General features: G+C 41.1%; 2 protein-coding genes across 18 annotated transcripts in view; one reads left to right on the forward strand and one right to left on the reverse strand.

The window, feature by feature from the left end:
* Positions 1 to 9,141, forward strand: part of CG42540 (uncharacterized protein) — a 36,209-nt gene extending 27,068 nt beyond the window's left edge. For 8 of the 9 annotated variants that reach the window (NM_168095.3, NM_001274491.1, NM_139660.5 and 5 more), the window contains 4 exons: positions 3,426 to 3,629; positions 4,915 to 4,970; positions 6,633 to 6,813; positions 6,878 to 9,141. In NM_168095.3, the coding sequence (NP_729016.2) occupies positions 3,426 to 3,629; positions 4,915 to 4,970; positions 6,633 to 6,813; positions 6,878 to 7,201 (765 nt within the window). In that variant the 3' untranslated portion in view covers positions 7,202 to 9,141. The remainder of the gene's footprint in view (positions 1 to 3,425; positions 3,630 to 4,914; positions 4,971 to 6,632; positions 6,814 to 6,877) is intronic. The other variant, NM_144080.3, reaches the window with a different exon arrangement.
* A 151-nt stretch (positions 9,142 to 9,292) lies between these two features.
* Positions 9,293 to 18,441, reverse strand: part of Src64B (Src oncogene at 64B) — a 33,750-nt gene continuing 24,601 nt past the window's right edge. For 6 of the 9 annotated variants that reach the window (NM_001014561.2, NM_001014562.3, NM_001014564.3 and 3 more), the window contains 5 exons: positions 15,000 to 15,851; positions 12,910 to 13,126; positions 12,538 to 12,791; positions 12,163 to 12,470; positions 11,362 to 12,101 (listed from right to left, as the gene is read on the reverse strand). In NM_001014561.2, the coding sequence (NP_001014561.1) occupies positions 11,487 to 12,101; positions 12,163 to 12,470; positions 12,538 to 12,791; positions 12,910 to 13,126; positions 15,000 to 15,264 (1,659 nt within the window). In that variant the 5' untranslated portion in view covers positions 15,265 to 15,851 and the 3' untranslated portion in view covers positions 11,362 to 11,486. 9 annotated transcript variants of the gene reach the window in all.

Genomic DNA, 18,441 nt, shown 5'->3' on the forward strand with positions numbered 1-18,441 from the left:
AAACCCCCACTCTCCCCCTGTTCGGTTAAGCGTTCGAATAATTTTTGAGAGCATGCTAAATATATATTTTCATAAATGTCTATTCTAAAAAGCTTTCTAACTGTCTTAAACGAAAAAGAAACCAAACAAACCATACCAAAAACCAGATACCACAGATTGTTTATAAATGTTGGTACTGGACTGGAAAACAAAAGTATAAAATCAAAATATAAGTAAACCACACGGAATATAACACTCACACAAAGCACACACAGACATCTAACATTCGTCATTTAGATCACACGCTCACAAACACACACGAACAGCTTTTAGTTTTAACAAACATAGTCACCACCACCACCACCCCCCCAAAAAGTTAAAAATAACCAACCAGCCCCGTCCAAAAAGAACAACAACAAAATATGTATTGTACAACTAACTAATTAAATCGTTACAATTTGATTTGTTTGAGCACAAGCGAAAGGACGCACCCCTCCCAATATAAAATGCAAGAACACATTGTATATATGCGATATATATATGCGCACAGCGAATATACATATATACATATAATGTCGAGTTCATCTATGTGTGTTTTGCGTGGTTTAAGCTGTTAAAAAGTGGTAACTCAACTCCTGCACGCATGCAGGGCAAAAAGCCAAAAGCCAGAGCATTAGACCAACAAAAATCAAAAGCTAAAATGCGCCGCCCGCCCGCCAAAACGCGCTAGATTCGCAGCAGTTATAGTGATGATATAGTAGTTAAATATAGTATATGGATATTAAGCTAACTAAGCTAGAGCTAGAGCAAGTCCCAGCATCACAGCATCAGCATCTGTAGTTGCCCCATAGACTAGGAAATAGATTACTATATACCATACGATATCTAGTTAAAAGGCTCGGAACTCAAAGATGAGAACTATATTTCCAACTAAAACTCACTGTCACTCTTTTAAACTGTCGCTCTACCTATCACTTGTACTCAGTTGTAGTCGTTAGCAAGTGAAGGACATTTTCAGCTGAACTTAAATTTCAATGCTGATACAAGTTCGCAGCATAAACTGTGCAAATTGTAATAAATAACCAAATTGTGTTTAATTGAAAACTCATTAGTTTAGGCGTTACAGTGTATAAACTATTGTTTGGAATTTTCATTTCATTCACTTCCGATTACCCTTCTCTATCTATCTATATCTCTGCTCTTGTTTCCATGGTTTCATCATTGATTCCTGAACGTTTGCTCATTCAATTCTATTCCGTAAAATGCAATGAACGAGCGACTTGTATCCCACCCACTTAGCACCACTCCACTCCACCTAAAACACAAAACCAACCACCAACCACCCACCGCCCAATCGCCACCCCCCCTAACTAAGCCAACCAACTATTGTTCGAAATAATAAGCCATTGTTCGAGCCAAATTGATTTAGAGCTTTGTTCATGGACAGGCAGCAGGCTTTGGATGTTCGAACGGCATTCATAATGAAGTGAATAGTGCATGATTATGAGAAGGTATGCAGTGCGAAAGTCCTGGTATTTTTCAATAGAATGCACACAAAGCCCAATTGAATTTGTAGATTATTTGTTTAAGCCTGCGCTTGGTAGTAATCAAAGCCACCTAACTGAAGGGTGTGAATCTCTGACATGCTTGCAAGCAAATATGCAAGCTGAAAGCTAATCATACGCACTGTTGCCCTAGATTCAAATAAAATTTAATATCTCAGATGAATGGCATGAAAACAAATGAAATTAGCTGAATAAAATAAAATGCTGTGCAAAGAGGATAACAGAATTAACATCATAAAACAAAGCTTTATGACTGAAATATAACGTATACGCACCGTGTAGACATTCATAAAACTCCTTTATGAGCTCTCTTTAAAGTTTGCCAACAATAGTTCAAAATTTTCAAATGACAACCATAGCAAACAGAATAAGTCTTGGCAAATTCAAATGCATAACTGGATTTGCAGAAATATTTCCGACCTTGTCTTTTAGCTTTTCCTCCAGCTGCTGCTGTTCACATTTCAGTTGATTCACATGCAAAGTGCTAGAGATTTTCCTAGCCCAAAAGTTCAGCGCCTAAAGTCTGGGCATGGAAAAGCCTCGAAACTGGCCGAGTGGAAACGATGACACTAAACAACATTGACACCACAGCTTCAGCTTTGTGGAGAGGCCGTAAAAAGCGGTCTAGACTACGCCGAACAATGTTTGGGCAGGTCATAAAACGTAAAGCGCTCCGTCGTTGAGGGAGCAACTTTTTACCACTGGTATATGGACTTGTGTGTGCCAGAGGCGGCAGATAGTTGGGCATAAGTTTAGCCAACTCTGGGCCTTTGGCCGAGAGGAAAGAAACTATAAAAATAAAATTTCGAGAATTCGATTTGGGCATCATGAACCGAGTCTGACACCATTGGGGCAGGGCCAGTAAACTTGCGGTCATGATGGAATAATCCAAGCACGGGCAACCGGAAATTTGTACATAAACCGCCCACGACCTCCTACCACATCTCTCTGTTCCCAAAAAAAAAACCCTTGCAACACTATCTTTCTCCCAATAGAATGTAAGACCTTTTCTACAAACGATTTATTGCTATTGGTTCTTGAGTTTGATTAGCTGTTCAGTTTCGTACTTCAGTTTCAGCTTATCGTTTGTGCCGTTTACACGTGTACTTGTATAATTTGTTTAACTTCCCCACTATCTGTACATTAACTTATACACTGTAACCTCCAAGCTCTTGGGTTTGCTTCATGTATCGTCATTGCGCAGATGATCGAATCCCACTCGAGCACATAAAACTTGTGCCGGCAAATTGGTAGGATAAAGTTCGCTGAATGCGAAACAATGAGAAAAGACTTTAGGACTTTTGGGATTCACAGATACACACGGATACACATTCAAATGCAAAATGCAAATGCAAATCCAAATGCACAGACTCAGATGCAATAATCAAAATGAAAAAATAAAAAAAAAGCACTGCCTTTGTGTGTGTGCTTTGTGAGTTTGTGTGTCTTTCGCCATTGTATGTCCTTCCGTCGGTCTGTGGCAAAAGTTTTGCACTCCCTGCACTTAGTTCTATTAGAGAAAAGCGACCCGGCCAAAAGAAGCCAGCGACGTTCAAGTCAAGTGCATTCGCATTATACCACTCTCCTTGTCGGCTATAAAGTGCACAGCACAACTGGCCAACCACTGATACAGATACAAAATGCTTAGCTTATCACCAAAGTACCACCCACATGTGTATATATACTCGTATACGAATTGTATCTGTATATACGCACATATATTTACTTCTGTGAATGTGTTTGTTGGCAACAATAACAAGCGAATAATAAAAATAACTAACAGACCAACTACAACAATAGCAGGAACAATAGAGAAAGCAAAAAGCAAATGTCCCCAAACCAAAAAAAAAAAAAAAAAAAAATACCCACTGCATCTTGTAGGTTCTCACAAAGGATAGCGTTACGGTTTCGGTGGATGCAGTGGTTTACTATCGGGTATCAAATGCGACCGTCTCTATCGCGAACGTGGAGAATGCTCACCATTCGACCAGGCTACTGGCACAGACTACTCTACGAAACACAATGGGAACTCGGCATTTGCATGAGATACTCAGCGAGCGTATGACGATTTCCGGCACAATGCAGGTGAGTTCAAAACAGTTGACAGTTGCCAGTTGGCCCGGCCCGCCAACAAACTCTCTCCCTCTCCAAAGAATCTAGCGACTTCGTCGAGCTGCTTCCTCTAATTTACTTAGTCTACCGGCACAATGAAATACACGTAGGGAAAAATCATGGAGAATTAATTAGCCGTATTTAAAATTCCAATGCTACTAACTTTCATTAAGTCTTGTTGAAAAACTAAATTGCTTCATGTTAGACACAATGTGTTCTAAAGAAGATATTAAAGATTTGATGCTGTTTCCAACTTTACAAAATTCTAATAAGGTTTGCTTTTTCACGTTGGGCGCCACTTGTACAACCGTAGACAAGAATGTGTGCTCAACGTTGGGCGCCACTTACGAAAGCATCGTCATAAAGCACTCCAGTTTATAATGTGAAAAAGGCCAGAGAAGTCTTAAATTTTAATCTCCTGTCCTATCTTAATGTTAAGTCCAATATTTTATTTTGCGTGCACAAGGGAAACGAGAAAATCCACGCAGAATAAATGCCAGTCCCTTCTGCTGACAGATGACATTTAAGCTTCTGCTTCTAATTATGCAGCATAAGCCTTAAAGTTTTCCGGTGAAACTCCGCTGGCGAAATATTAATTGCGAAATTTAACAGCTGCCAAAGGCGATATGTCTGTCTGCCCTCCGTGCCTGGCATGAAAATAATCTCGGAGCCAAAGCGTTTTTTCATCGCAATGTACAAATTGAAAAGGCATCGGGGATGCGATGGTGGTAAAGTTACGAGCCGCATATCTTAGCAGCTGCCAACTTAACCCAAATTCTATGGCAAGCCTGGCAACGGGTCGTTTTATTTATTTATTTTCCATGCCATATGAAAAATAGTTCAAAATCAGGCGAAAATCTCGAGCATCACCATCAGCGGCAGCGGCAGCCGCTGGAGCACGTCGATGTGCGAACATGTGCAAAATGCCAAGTTGCCATGGCTGTACGGCTTCATGGCTCCTTTCGCTCCCCTCGACGATGCCAAGTGTTGCATTTTTAGTTTTCAAGGATGCTGTACGACCCACAAACAATGTGCGGAAAAATGCACTAGGCCAGCGGAGAGGGTGAAAGAAATAAAAGCAAAACCGAAACAAAACTGTTAACGACCTGAAAAACGCGTGTAAACAAAAACTAATGTATTTTTACTGCTATTTCTCACACGACTCATCCGCCTCCAAACCAACAAAACCGTCTAACCCAACTCACCAACCAACAACTGCACCCACCTCAACTACCTGGCCTGGTCCAATCATAAACAGGTTCAACTCGACGAAGCCACCGATGCCTGGGGCATCAAAGTTGAACGTGTGGAAATGTAAGTAGCACAGCTTTTTTACCCCCCCATGCACACACACACACAACACTTGCAGTGGCAACCTGGAAAAGTTTCTATGTCAAGCTATAAAAGTAATGTTATAAACGTTTCACCTCGCCAAGTCGAAGTTGATGTGCTCCAAAGGATATTGTGAGCTTTGCTTTTTAGTGCTACTTTTTGGGGGTGATTTCTCTAAAGGGAATGGATTAGTTTCAATGCTTGCAAATTTGATTTCTCACTTTGGGTCACTTGTGAAGAGGAAAACGAGGAAATTGAGAGTCTTTTAAGCTATAATAGAGGTGTCTAATTTTTCAAATAGTACTGCTTTTATTATAATTATTATAATTTAACTACTTAATCGAGAGAACCCCTAGAATAACGTTATAAAACTCTAGTACGCCCCTTCATTTCTACTGACTAGTGCCTCTCGAGTCTCCCCTAATCCCCAGCTTATATAACATTTAAATTGGCTAGTTTGAGCCCCACAAACATTAGCGTAGCCCCTGCAAGGCCACAGCACTCGAGTTTGTTGGTTATTTGTTTTATTTGTTATACCATTTTTCCGGGCATTTATCACAATAACGCTGCCCGATGGGCGGAAAGTGTGGGCTTGTGGGAGCTGCCTGCTGCCCTTTGTCTGCTGTCACCGAAGCCCTGTTGTTATAATTTATTATTTGCCACTCGTGGAGGGGGGTAGGGGGCACGTGGCTACTTTGTCAGCTTCACTTTTTCGCAGTGCCAAGTGTTTTGACGTTGGCATGTCAAATGCTCATACAGGGCCAACACAATATGGCGGAGTGGAAGAGCCTGCTGCTGCTGTTGGTGTGTTGGCCATGTTGAAACAGCTGCAACAACTTGACGCCCTGTCGCTTGCTGTTGGTCGTATTATTGTTGCTGTAGCTGTGGCTATGTTGCGGCTGCTACCTTTTTTGCCCCCCTTTCTGCAAAAAAATAAAAAAAACTTCCACTTCTTCATCAGGCAAAAGTTTACCGATTTGCGATGAAAACGGTTTCATTTTATGGCAGTTGTTGAATATTTCATTTATGCACCTCACTTCTTCTTCGCCGGCTGTATTGTGATATTGATCAGATGGTTTATAACTTCCTCAAATGGCCAATAAAATAATGCGAGAAATTGTGGTGTTTATGAGTTATATAACTCGATTTAAATTCGAGACAAATAGGGCGATATAAATATTATTTCATAAATTTAACATCACGGCTCGCTGGTCGTAAAAAATGTTTTCCAAGACCACATTTGAATTAAAGATGTGCCATTGAGCTGAGTGCCATTAGCATACAGCTCTGCACATTTCAGTTGAAAGCTTTAAATTTAAAACTGCTAAGGACAAACGCGAGCCGAGATACATTTTACAAATCTGAATGGAAAGTTCAAGCTCCGTCGTGCGCACTTGTGCACTGAAAAAAATAAATCCTGTAAATGGTACACTTTTAATAGAAATTTTGTATAAAGTTTCTCGTTAAGTTTTAAAAATAAATTTAGAATGGCTAGTCTGTATATAGGGGAAGATAAATTAAGGGGTTAAATTTTTCTGAGTGAAAATGCTTTGCGGGTAAAAAATAGCACTAGCTTTGAGTTAGGGGTATTTCCGAATCTGCAAGTCACGCCGGCTAATCTCATTTTATCCATCGACCGAGCAGCAAGGACGTGCGTCTGCCGGTGCAACTGCAACGTGCCATGGCCGCGGAGGCAGAAGCCGCCCGGGAAGCCCGCGCCAAAGTCATCGCCGCCGAAGGAGAACAGAAGGCGTCGAGGGCTCTTCGCGAGGCGTCCGAGGTGATTGGCGATTCGCCGGCTGCCCTCCAACTGCGCTACCTTCAGGTGAGTTGCTTATCGGGGATTTAGCAGCGATTTAACACTGATTTATGCGCTTAAACCACTTCAGACACTCAACACCATATCTGCGGAGAAGAACTCGACGATTGTGTTCCCGCTGCCCATCGATTTAATAACATATTTCCTGAAGACCAACGAGGCCACAACGCAGCAAAATGCCCGAGCAGCTGCGGCAGCAATTGGCAACACACCGCCGCCATTGCAACTGGCGCCGCAGCAGCAGATGGGGCAGCAGCAACAGCCGCAGTACCAACAGCCGCAGCAGCAGCAGCAGCAGTACCAACCGCAGCAGCAACAACAGCAGCAGCAGCAACAGCCGCAGCAGCAAGATCAACTCTATCAACAGGGGCAGCAGATCTCATCAGCCATGTAAATCAGCTTAAGATCACAAAAGTTTCGGCTTCGTCGACTCTAAAATGTCCTGCACAATGTTTGAAAAATATCCTGTTAGCATAAAAATACATCAGGAATTTGTATCATATATGCATTTCCTTTAAAGAAATGCATATCCAAATATCGATAGGAAAAAGTGTAACTGAACAGGCTTTTTTCTCCAGTCGAAAATATTGCTTCATTTTCAAAGGCTGGGCAACTCTGACGACCAACTTAAAAATGTGTATCTCAAATCCCCATATCCCTTTCCCCTGAGATGCACATTTTGAGTTACTATCCTTTAGGAAATGCTGGAAAGCTGGCTATGTAATTCTTGTTAGGGAATGTAATGTAATGCATTTTTCTGGGCTTTTTAAGCAGCAGCTCTAAATATAATTGTGCAGAGCGTTTCAACAGAAAAACCCAAGAACAAAAAACAACCAACGGAAACAACGATTCAAAAGAATCAAAAATCTTAGTTCATAACACCGATAAGTGCGATTCGAATGCGTTAGTCGACTGCAGATCCTTCAAGAAAGAAACGAGGGATCTGAGGTCAAATAGATACAAAGATACAAACCTAGACTAGTTTCATACGAGGCGAAAATAGAGTTTAATATTTGTAGCTTTACGACCAGAGGATGCAATTCTAAATATTAAATGTAGGAACTAGCGGTGCAACTCAAATTTAGCACACACAACACAAAAATCAAAGTAAAATACTTACTATTAAAATCATACCATATGATGTGCGGTCGTTCAGGTGAAAATTCTAAAACCAACCAGTTTTGAAAGTCTTGAATTGTGAAATTTGAAATAGTCAAAAATGGTTGGTTTGGTTTTGTCTTTTCACGAACTGAGCGAGCCACAGATTATTGTTTGTTTTTCTCTCAATATTCCACGAAGGTCCGTTTCCTTGCATTCTAGTTAAGTGTTAGACCATTTTGTTACTTTAATTACGTATTTTATTAAAAATTTCTTTTTAATAATAAATTAATTAACTGATCTAAGAAAACGGGCCGTCGTTGAACCAAAATATTCAATGAACTGTTGACAAAGGCGTTTTGTAATTGTTTATCCGTAAGATGGTTACCCTGTTAATTATGGATGAATCTGATTACTTAAAATATTGCTGTATACTTAGCTATGCAAATTTAACTTTAAGTCGTGATCAGGTTAGTTCGTATAAAATAGAGTTACTGTTGTTCAAAACCAATTAAAACTTTATAGGACTTTAATAACTCTCATTATGAACAGTTGTACTCATATGGTACACTCCAACTAATACAACTGTTAATCTGTTTCCACTGGAGCTAATCCAGGCATCTAGAGGATTTTTTTTGATCATAGTGGGTTTAGATATCTATTAAAAATATCGATCAGTTTTAAAAGTTATCTGAACCCACGCTAACAGATGAAATCAACTAGTCAGCAACGTTCGTAGGTCCAAAATACGAATGCCAAACAATAAATAAGAGTAATACGAATTTATTGTACATACAATAAACAAATAGAGCATTTAAGCCGTACAGAACTGTTTTACCAATTGACACCTTAATTAATATTGCATATTCGTATCGGGTATACACCACACACAAACACATACACAGGATCGTAGAAGGTAGCCTCTCTCGAAGTAGAATCCGTCTACTTGAATATGTCTGAAGTACGAAGAAGTCGACGAAAGAAATGCATCTTATGCTAGAATGTATTTGCAACACGAAAAAGTTTACTTTTTAGCGCACTTCATGGAATACGAAACGAGTTATTGATATAATAATATATATACATATGCAAGCATAACGAACTACATATTATGTACAATTTTGCCTTTGAAAATTTTTAAACAGAAACGATTTCATTATCCACATACAATTAGATTTATGTGTAAAGGAACAATAAAATTTCTTCAACTTTTTTGGTATCCAAAAGAGCAAAAACAAAAAGCGAGCTTGAGTTTTATTTATAATTGATTCAAGTATGGAATTATAGTTTAAAAACTGGTAAGTTCTAACCATATGCTAGAAGAAAACATCTAATATATAAATAAATTTATTCCACATAACATATTGCCCCAATAAAACAACTGATTCTTAGTTATTACATACTTTTCAATTTTATTAGTTATTATCATTATTATTTGTATTATGCATTACACACCTAACCGACTTAACGGACACATTTCTATCATTTTACATCAGCTAAATTCAGTTTTCATTCAAATTTGTATCTGCGTGTTGAACCATTATCCGCAGTACATGACAATTCTCAGTTGTTATTTCTATAATTATTCATCATCAGACATTGCTATTCGTGTGTTTATCAGGCAAAAACCGCTGTCAGCGCATGCAACACGCCTACCCAGGCAAAAGGCTGAAAAATTTTGTAAATCTTTCAATTTGATTGCCGCAGTTTGTATAAAAAATTTGTGAAATTTTTATTTTTGTTCTGGTTAATGCCTTGCGTGCCGCTTGCGCCGCCAATGGCTGTTGTTTTTCAGCTGCCACAAAATCATTAATTATTAGCTCGGTATTATCATTCAATTAAATTTTTTCGTTTATTTCTACACGTTATGTCAAGTTTATATACAAAAATTCATCAACTACGCTAAACAATTTCAGTTTTGCCCGTGAATTATAACAATATTTTAATTAATTATTTGCAGTGATTCCGTTGTGATTACGTTGAATGCCATTTCATACAATGATTGGTTGTTGTTCTCGTTAGTTTTAAGCCTGGTTATCCTATAAACTGATCTCTGTGTGTGTTTACGTGTGAAATGCTTCGAGTTGCCGTATAAATCTTCTTTACAAATACATATATCTCAATACGAAATGCTAAACTTTGGTTTTATGCTACAGAATGTGCACACAATGGCCAACACAATATATGCTATATGTACTATATCGATGAACGACAAACTAAAATTATAACAAAAATCAAATAAATTAAATAAAGTCTCCTCAATCGATGTTCGATTCATGTATGTTCTAGTGTCTGGATCTGTTCGTGTCGGTCATCTAGAAGCTAAGATAGATTTGTGTTTTGTGTGGTTGATTGGTTGATACATCATTGATCGATTAGAATCGTTATCGTCTGGCAATTTGCATTTGAAACCCTTAAGATAGCAGTTTATCCGTATGGCTTGAGTCGGGCTATTGATTTGGGCTGCACACGCAAGGAACAGCAGGTCTGGAGAGGAACTAAATGCGGGCCAACGCTGCAGGTTATACATCAATAGATATATCTAGACTACATGGACAGTGCCCAATTGTGTTGCTTGTGCTTAAGTATACGAACAAAGTATAAACAATAATTTTGGCATAAACTTAAATGTACTATAAACATTCATTGGTTCAATTGCTAACAACGAAATATGTCAAATGCGTTTTTCTCTCCTTTTCAATGATTTGTACAAAATGCAATTTTCGCTTTTCTTACTTATTTTTTTTTCCTAGCTTCACCTGCTCGAGGAGGAAGCAACATACTATGTTTCGGGTGATAGATCGTGTAGATTTCTGATTTGGAAGTAGAGACGAGTGGTGGACGCCACCTTATAAGTAAATGCCATCATTGGAGTTTCTCATTAGCAACAATTTGTTTTGCATAAATGTTCGATTTCTTGATACGGTTTGATTGAGTCAAATAATACTTGGCTTAGTCGATAGTCGTGTGTGTGTGGAAAGTATCAGAAAAAACTATTCAGCAGAGGGAGGTTAAGATCAAAAAGTTATAGTTGTAGATTGGATTGGATTGGATTGTTTATACATAAAACGTAAGCACCGATTAAAGTAGCGTTAAATTGTAGCTGTATTCGATTTGAAATTCAATAGAGTTGCCTTCAATTTCTTTCTTGATTTCTTGGTATCATTTCTCGGCGCCTTTCCCTTTTCGGTTAAGCTTAAAAAACTAGTTAAATACTTTCTATTTCCATAGTACATACAGTTAGGTATATAAATTATAAAATAGTTTTGCGTGTAAAATATAAAATTTTGTTTTCCGATCTTAGTTTTTTTGTTTGTTTTGTTGATTTTTTTTTTGTTTGTAGTTGGTTTCTGAATTGTTAAGATACGCTTAAACACATACATATACCATACATATAGAGTTCATGTGTGTTGGTTGGTTGGTATGCAACTATGCCATTAAAAAGTCTTAAGAATTATAGTAAATATGCATATAAATGTATAATATATGTATAACTTTATATACTATATATATATATATCGTACGTGTGTGTATGCGTGTGAGAGAGTGTTGGTGATGTGTGTGAATAGGCTGGACTCTGTTTAGTCTTGCACCTCTCGATACGGCACCTCCGACGTGACCGAGAAGGACTCGAAGTAGTGGTTCAAGAACTCGAATGTCGGCCGCTTCTCGGGCACAGCATCCCAGCACTGGAGCAGCAGCTGATAAATGTTGTCCGGGAAGTAGTGATTCGTTGGCTTCGGCATGCGGAAACCGCGCTCGATGTTCTCAATCACCTCGCGACTATGCATGCCCGGATAGGGCACTTGTCCGTACGTGAACAGCTCCATCAGCAGAATGCCATAGGACCACACGTCCGACTTGATCGAGAACTTGCCGTAGATGATCGCCTCGGGCGCCGTCCACTTGACCGGAAACCGGGATCCCTGCTTGGGGCAGTACTCGTCATCCGCGATGACACGCGCCAGTCCAAAATCACAAATCTTCGCCACATTATTCTCTCCGATCAGCACATTACGGGCCGCCAGATCGCGATGGATGAGCTGCTTGGACTCTAGATACTCCATACCGCTGGCCACCTGGGTGGCTATGTAGATGAGATCTTCGAAGTGCAAGTAGCGGCCATCGCCCTCGCGCAAGAAGTCCAGCAGACTGCCCTTGGACATGTACTCCTGCACGATGTAAATGGGCTCCTCCTGCAAGCGATTCATAGTTCAAGTTAATACACATTAATCACAATAGATTTATAGCACTTACCTGCGAGCAAACGGCATAGAGGGCCACCAGGCGGTTGTGTCGGAACTTCTTCATAATCGCGGCCTCCTGAAGGAAAGCAGCCGTGGACATGGTGCCTTCGCGCAGCGTTTTGACCGCCACATCGATGCTGTTGCGCCATTTGCCGTAGAAGACCTCGCCAAAGTTGCCGCGTCCCAGTTTGCGCAGCAGCTGAATCTCCGAGCGCGGAATCTCGTACTTATCGCGCAGCTCCGGACCCAAGTCCCACATCTGGGGCTGCGGTTTGGGGCAGGGACGCGACAATATGTGACACAGGCCAAGAGCGTTTTCTTCAGAGATAAGGAAATTAATTAATAGGTTTTAGAGTCCCATACTATTCGAAATCTATATACTCACTGCTGTATGCCATGACCAAGGCCTGAAGCGAGGGGAAAGTCTGATTGGTGGCTATGTAGTAGCCGCCATTATCCAGTGGCTTGATACGGTAGTGCTTCACATGGTATCCACGTCCATCCTCCCAATCCTTCACCGACAGCGAGTAGCCATTGGGATTGTGCTCTGAAGGTCGCACGAGGAAAGTGCCACGCGGATTCTCCTCGGCCAGCAGCAACTTGTCCGCCTCCTTTCGTAGCACATTCTCAAAGAACCAGCTAGGAATAGAAGAGGCCGTTTAATATTTAATCGAAATACTTAATATTAAGATGCTAGATTAGCTCTTGTAAAAAGTACCCAAAATAAATTAAATTGTAATGGATGCAGGGCACTTACTCTTCGCTGTTCACGCTGCGCTCCTCCGCCACGAAATTGAGCGGGATGAGGCCCTCCTGCCGGGTGGTTAGGTTCACGACGCGCCACCAATCGGACTCGGTGTCGTCGATGACCTCCATGCGGTCACCCTTCATGAAGCTCAGATCGGATTCATCGCGGGATTTATAGTCGTACAGGGCCACGACAACGCGCTTGAGCACGACACCAGGAACACCGGCTGGAAGTTATATATAAAAAAAAAAGTGGAAAGGATGAGGCAAAAGAGGACGAGTCGGGTTAGTGGCAATTTTCGTCTGGCTGGGCAAATTTGATTTGCGTCCTTAAATTGCAATTTATGGCGACAAATTGGGAAATAATATTTTTTTATTTTCCTTGCCTATTTTGACTAACCAATTTGCCAGCCATGACCGAAACTTAATTAGAATTTAATGAGTTAAAGTATGGGCACGTTGAGGGTGCCAAATGCAAATTGCAAATTGGATAGCATACTTTTCTAGGGGCCGGGGCCATAAACAACGAAACAATTTCATTTCGTGCCTCGAAAACGCTGCCAAGCCACAATTTTTGGCACTGACTTGCATTTGGCTAATTGATTTAGCTCACATCGAGGCAACGCATAAATAAACTGCTCTCGCCGCTTTGCCAGTTCAGTTGCCTTGGCCGCTCGCTGCCCTCCATTGCAACGCCCGCCCTTCCTCCTTTGACCCTTCTGGTTCGCCGAACCCCACCTTTCATCATCACCACATGCCCATGCCAAATGCCGAATGCAAAGTTCGTGCTGACAAAGTCGGCACAAATCACTGGCCAAGCACTCAACCTCTCGGTGGGTTTACACGACCTAAGCGGCTTTACGGCCATATATGCTATAAGGCAGTACGGATAGAAATGCCAGCAGTTAATCGGCTGCCAGCGAGGTCTGTCCTCTCAACAAAATAATTCGTTCATTTCAATGGTACACCTAAGTGACCGATTTTTTATGGAAATTTGTATAGGTTGCTACAAAATGTAAAGATTCTTAAGAGGAGTTAACGAGTTAATGCCTTCATAGTATGCTTGGCTTAAGTATGTGTGCTACTTTTAGAGTGCCACTTTGAAAGTGCTACTTTTAAACAGAACCCCCTTTATTTGCATTGATAATTTCTTTATCCCTTGAATTTCCTGTACTGAACCTTACAATTTTCTTGTGCAAACATAGCCCAACAAGCCCCTGCCCTGCTGCTGGCAACTTGAAAACCTCCTCCCCAGCTGCAACTCCTTGCCCAACTCCCTGGGGTCTCGTAAACGCAATGTCGTGTCATATGGAGTGCAATATCGCCGTCAAGGTGGCATTAAACCAACACCAAGAGCAGCAATGAGACCCCCTTCTTTCCTTCCATTACTAGGCCACGCACACGAGAAGTGGTCAAGGTTAACGACTCTCATCGTATTACCACTGCAAATATGAGAATTGCGCTGCCACCTGGCAAATGACTTTACTCCACCTCTGAACCTCCTGGGAGGGGAACTCTAATTATGGATGTGGGGTACTACGGAGCCCTGGCACTGGTGACTTGGATGAACGTTGGTTATGTGGCAGGTTAGTTCGCTAGCTAGCTAGCTGGCTGGCTGGCTGCCTGCCTGACTGCCACATTATGCAAACACAAGGCCAACCAGCGGGTAAAAGCCAATCTCTGTGGCAGGCAAAAAGTCAAATTACTAATTAAATGCTGGAATTATCACTCCACCCACGACCCAGGAGAGACTAACAGCCAACAGCTAATTACTAATGCATGATAATACGAAAACAAACAGCGAAAATCCAAACCACTTTAGCTTCATTTATATGAAATTGGTTAAATTCGTGAAAAAATTCAGGGCAAAGGATTTCAAATCCATAGCTGTAGGTAACACAACTTCCGTTTGGGAATGAAATGGTTAGAGTCCTAACTGAACTAACTAAATAAAAAAAAAAAATTGCATAGATGGAATGCAATTTAGACAAGTTAAAGGTTCTGGTACAAAGGGGGTTTCACTGTAGCTACTAATAGTAGACTAATAGATAGTACGCATATTAGATTGGACAATCCAATGTTATTCGCGAAAGTACTCACTTGGTGTGGTGCGTGGTCTGATGATGTCAACGCCGCCCTTTCCGCCGATTTTCAACGGACCCCGATGATTGGGATCGGGCGTGTAGCGCGAGTCCAGCGAGCCACCGTTGTTATGCTTCTGGCCAAGAACGCCGCCCATGTTGCCGCCGCCGCTGCTGTTGATGTGCGTCTGGCCAAAGGTGTAGTCGGATTTCTTGTAGCCCCCAGTGGGATAGGCCAGTGCCAGTTCCTGATCCTGTCGCTTGCTGCAGCATTTGTTGCCCATGGCTTAAGCAAGTGTCTCCTGGCGCTAACTCTTGATCTTGAGCTTTTCGTGGCGGTTTTTTAGGATTAATGTTAGATTATTATTATCTATATATATATATGTGTGTGTATATATATGTTCCTAAGTTTTGTTCAGCTTTAGATCATCAGGCAACACATATTTGGCAATTAACGAGTTGTTCTTAACAATAATTAAAAATTTATTGCAGCCCTTTCGTTTTTGTAATTATGTTGTTCGATTACTTTGTAGTAAGTAGTTTAAACTATCAGTCAAGTTGGGTTCTGTGTTGGGCCCCTGCCTTAAGTTTTGCATCAAAAGCTGCAATTGGAGGGCATTTGCTTTAGTTCATCTATCAACTGCTATCCGTGTGCTGATCTCCTTGTTGGCCGAGCTGCAAAAACGCATTTCGTTCTGGATGTGTATATATAAAAAGTAGCCAGTTGCCGGTTGCCAGTTGCGCTGATGCATTCACAGCTGCAATTGCTGCTCCTTGATTGGGTTGATCCTTGCGGTCTGGTTCTGAGTCCTGCCAGCAATTTCAACCACCGACCGTCTGCACATTGCTGGCCGTCCTGGTCGTCAGTCACCTGTGAGCCAAAATGGGAGCAAACAAAGCGGAGAAAACCAAAATTAGTTAGTGTTAATAAATATTCATTAAATAAACATTTTCGCCCAGACAAAGGAATGCAAGCAGTGTCCTGTCCACTGTTCAGTCCACTGACCCGACCCGTGTCCACTCAGCCGGACGACAGTTGCCTTTTGCCAATTGTCCGACATCCTGTGGCTTCCTAAACGTTTTTGGCACATTATTACACTTGACTTGGCCGGCAGGCGAATTCGGTTTATGCACTGAAATCCCCTAGTATATTCTAGAGTTTACCCTATTCCAAAGCTGCTTTGGGTTCATCAGCCTCTTCTTTTGTACTAGAGATGCCCAGAGATACGAATATTAAATTAAATAAAACATGTCTAATTTAATTGGCTTAATTCGTTTGGCTTATGATTTTACCTATTTGCTATGAGTTCTGTGTTATCTCATATCATTTTTAATTAGCATTCTTTATCTTGGTCCGTTAAAATTTATAAATGGGTATAAAACAAACAATTAAATTGGCCTTCAATTGCGACATTCCATTTAAAATTCTTTAATTAAAAACATCTCTTTTATTTCGATTTTTATTCTGAAATTTAATAACACATTCAGAGTGCAGGCATATTTTGTTAAATCACACTCACATTTAACTCAATTAAGATCCCCAAGAGACAACACTACTCCTGGCCGGCAAAACTCATCACTCTCGTCTGCCGTAGGGCAATAGTTGCACACAAACTCTCGACGATGCCACAATGACCACAATACAGCAAATGCAGGAGCAACATCAACCGCTGCAACAACATTTGAAAGGATGCCAGCTGGGCTGGCTCAACTTCACTCCGCCGCAGCCATTGTCTATTGACTCAAGCCTGGCAGGCATCTGTTTATTGTTCAATTGGATAATTATGGTCTCCAATGCGCAGTCGAGGATGCGGATGCGGATACGAATGAGTGTGGCATGGGCGTGCTGTGCTGTTAGGCCAAGGTTGAACCACTCGATGGCCCGGCTCTTCCTGCGCCGAGGACACTCCCCTAACAATCTAGATTGCTGCTGCAGTTTCCAATTTTAATTGTTATTGTTGCGCATTTGTTGTGTGTGCGCAGCTGGCATGAAATTGTCGCTATGCTGGCAGTTGCCAGGATGCATTTGCGGCATTAGCTAATATCCTGACATTGTTCCGGTCCGCCTGGCCTGGCGTGCCGTCAATTATTAAAGCCATGTTAAACCCGAGACTCAAGTCAAGCCGCCTTGGCAAACAACGAAAGTGCACTAGGAAAATCACCAAATTAGTTGAGCATCATCCCCTAAGTAAGATCATTTACACCAAGTTGGGTACTATCTTTTTAAAGAAATTACTTTGTAGGTTGGAACACATTGTGTTTCCACTTAAAAGCCTTATCAGTATTAAGCCCGTTTTGTTTTCAGTGCATTAGCGCCCAAATCGCAACCGAAATGAAAATGGTAGAAAGTGTTGCTGACTTGACTTGACAGTGCCTAGAGTGTTGGAAATTGTGCCAGGACATTTAAACTGTCTGAGTTTTGTCGGCGCGACGTCTGCATTTGTTGTCCCCTCAACTTGATAAACACACACAACGTGCGACGCTTTAAAATCCGCCAACAACAAGCACAAAAGTTTGAATGGATTTGCGTTCGTTTGCCCATAAAAAGTCAAAGTTTGTTTTTCGGCGAGTTCATGAACCCGTCCGCCCAGCGGCAAAAGCAAAAACAACAGCGTGAAGTTCCACGGGGGTCAAGCAACCTTTACATTTTGGGGTCGAAGTGAACGAAACAGAGTAGCCGGCATTGAAGCTGCAATAATGTTGGGAAATTCTATACAATTATGTACGTGGCTTTACGAGATGTACTTTAAAAGTCACTGACTGACTGGATTATTTTTTACTACCCTACGTTCGACAAAGAAAGAGCAACAGTTGATGGACTGGCGATGGGATAAAGTGATAGGGTAATATGCTAGTAATGCTATCACAACAGCTTGTAAAGATGAATGAGTGCTTTTCATTGTTATCCAACAAAGACAACGATGAATGAAAGCAATATAGTAGTTATAGTCGTACTTCAAAATCTAATATACTCTTGTGTATCCTGAAACACTTTTTCCGGTAATATCACATAGTTAGGTAACATAGTTCTCAAATGCAAATGCCATAAAATCCCTCTCCATAATATTATTCACACTTTAACTCTTTTTGCCCCAGAAGAACAGGTGACACACAGCAGCTACATGGTACATAGACTTTGCCGCAAAAACGAGCGATTTATGACCCCTACGCACTGGTATATCAAAAACCGAAAGCAAATGGTCGATTGGGGATTGCGGGCAAAAGAGTTGGAATCGAAAAAGTATACGAATATATCATAGTTGATGGCCAGCAAATGAAAAGCTGAGTTGCCAGTTACCAATTCTCGGGTTTTCCACCGCTGACAGCGATTCGGTTTCATTTCTGTGTGTGTGTGACATGAAAATGTAATTTTCTAGTTTACTTTTGGGGGTTTGGGCGTACACACGTAGCATCATGTGTTGTGGGAGGGATGTGTTGTTGCACACGAGCAATAAATAACC

This window comes from Drosophila melanogaster, chromosome 3L (genome assembly GCF_000001215.4).
Source record: "Drosophila melanogaster chromosome 3L".
NCBI classification, from domain to species: Eukaryota; Metazoa; Arthropoda; class Insecta; order Diptera; family Drosophilidae; genus Drosophila; species Drosophila melanogaster.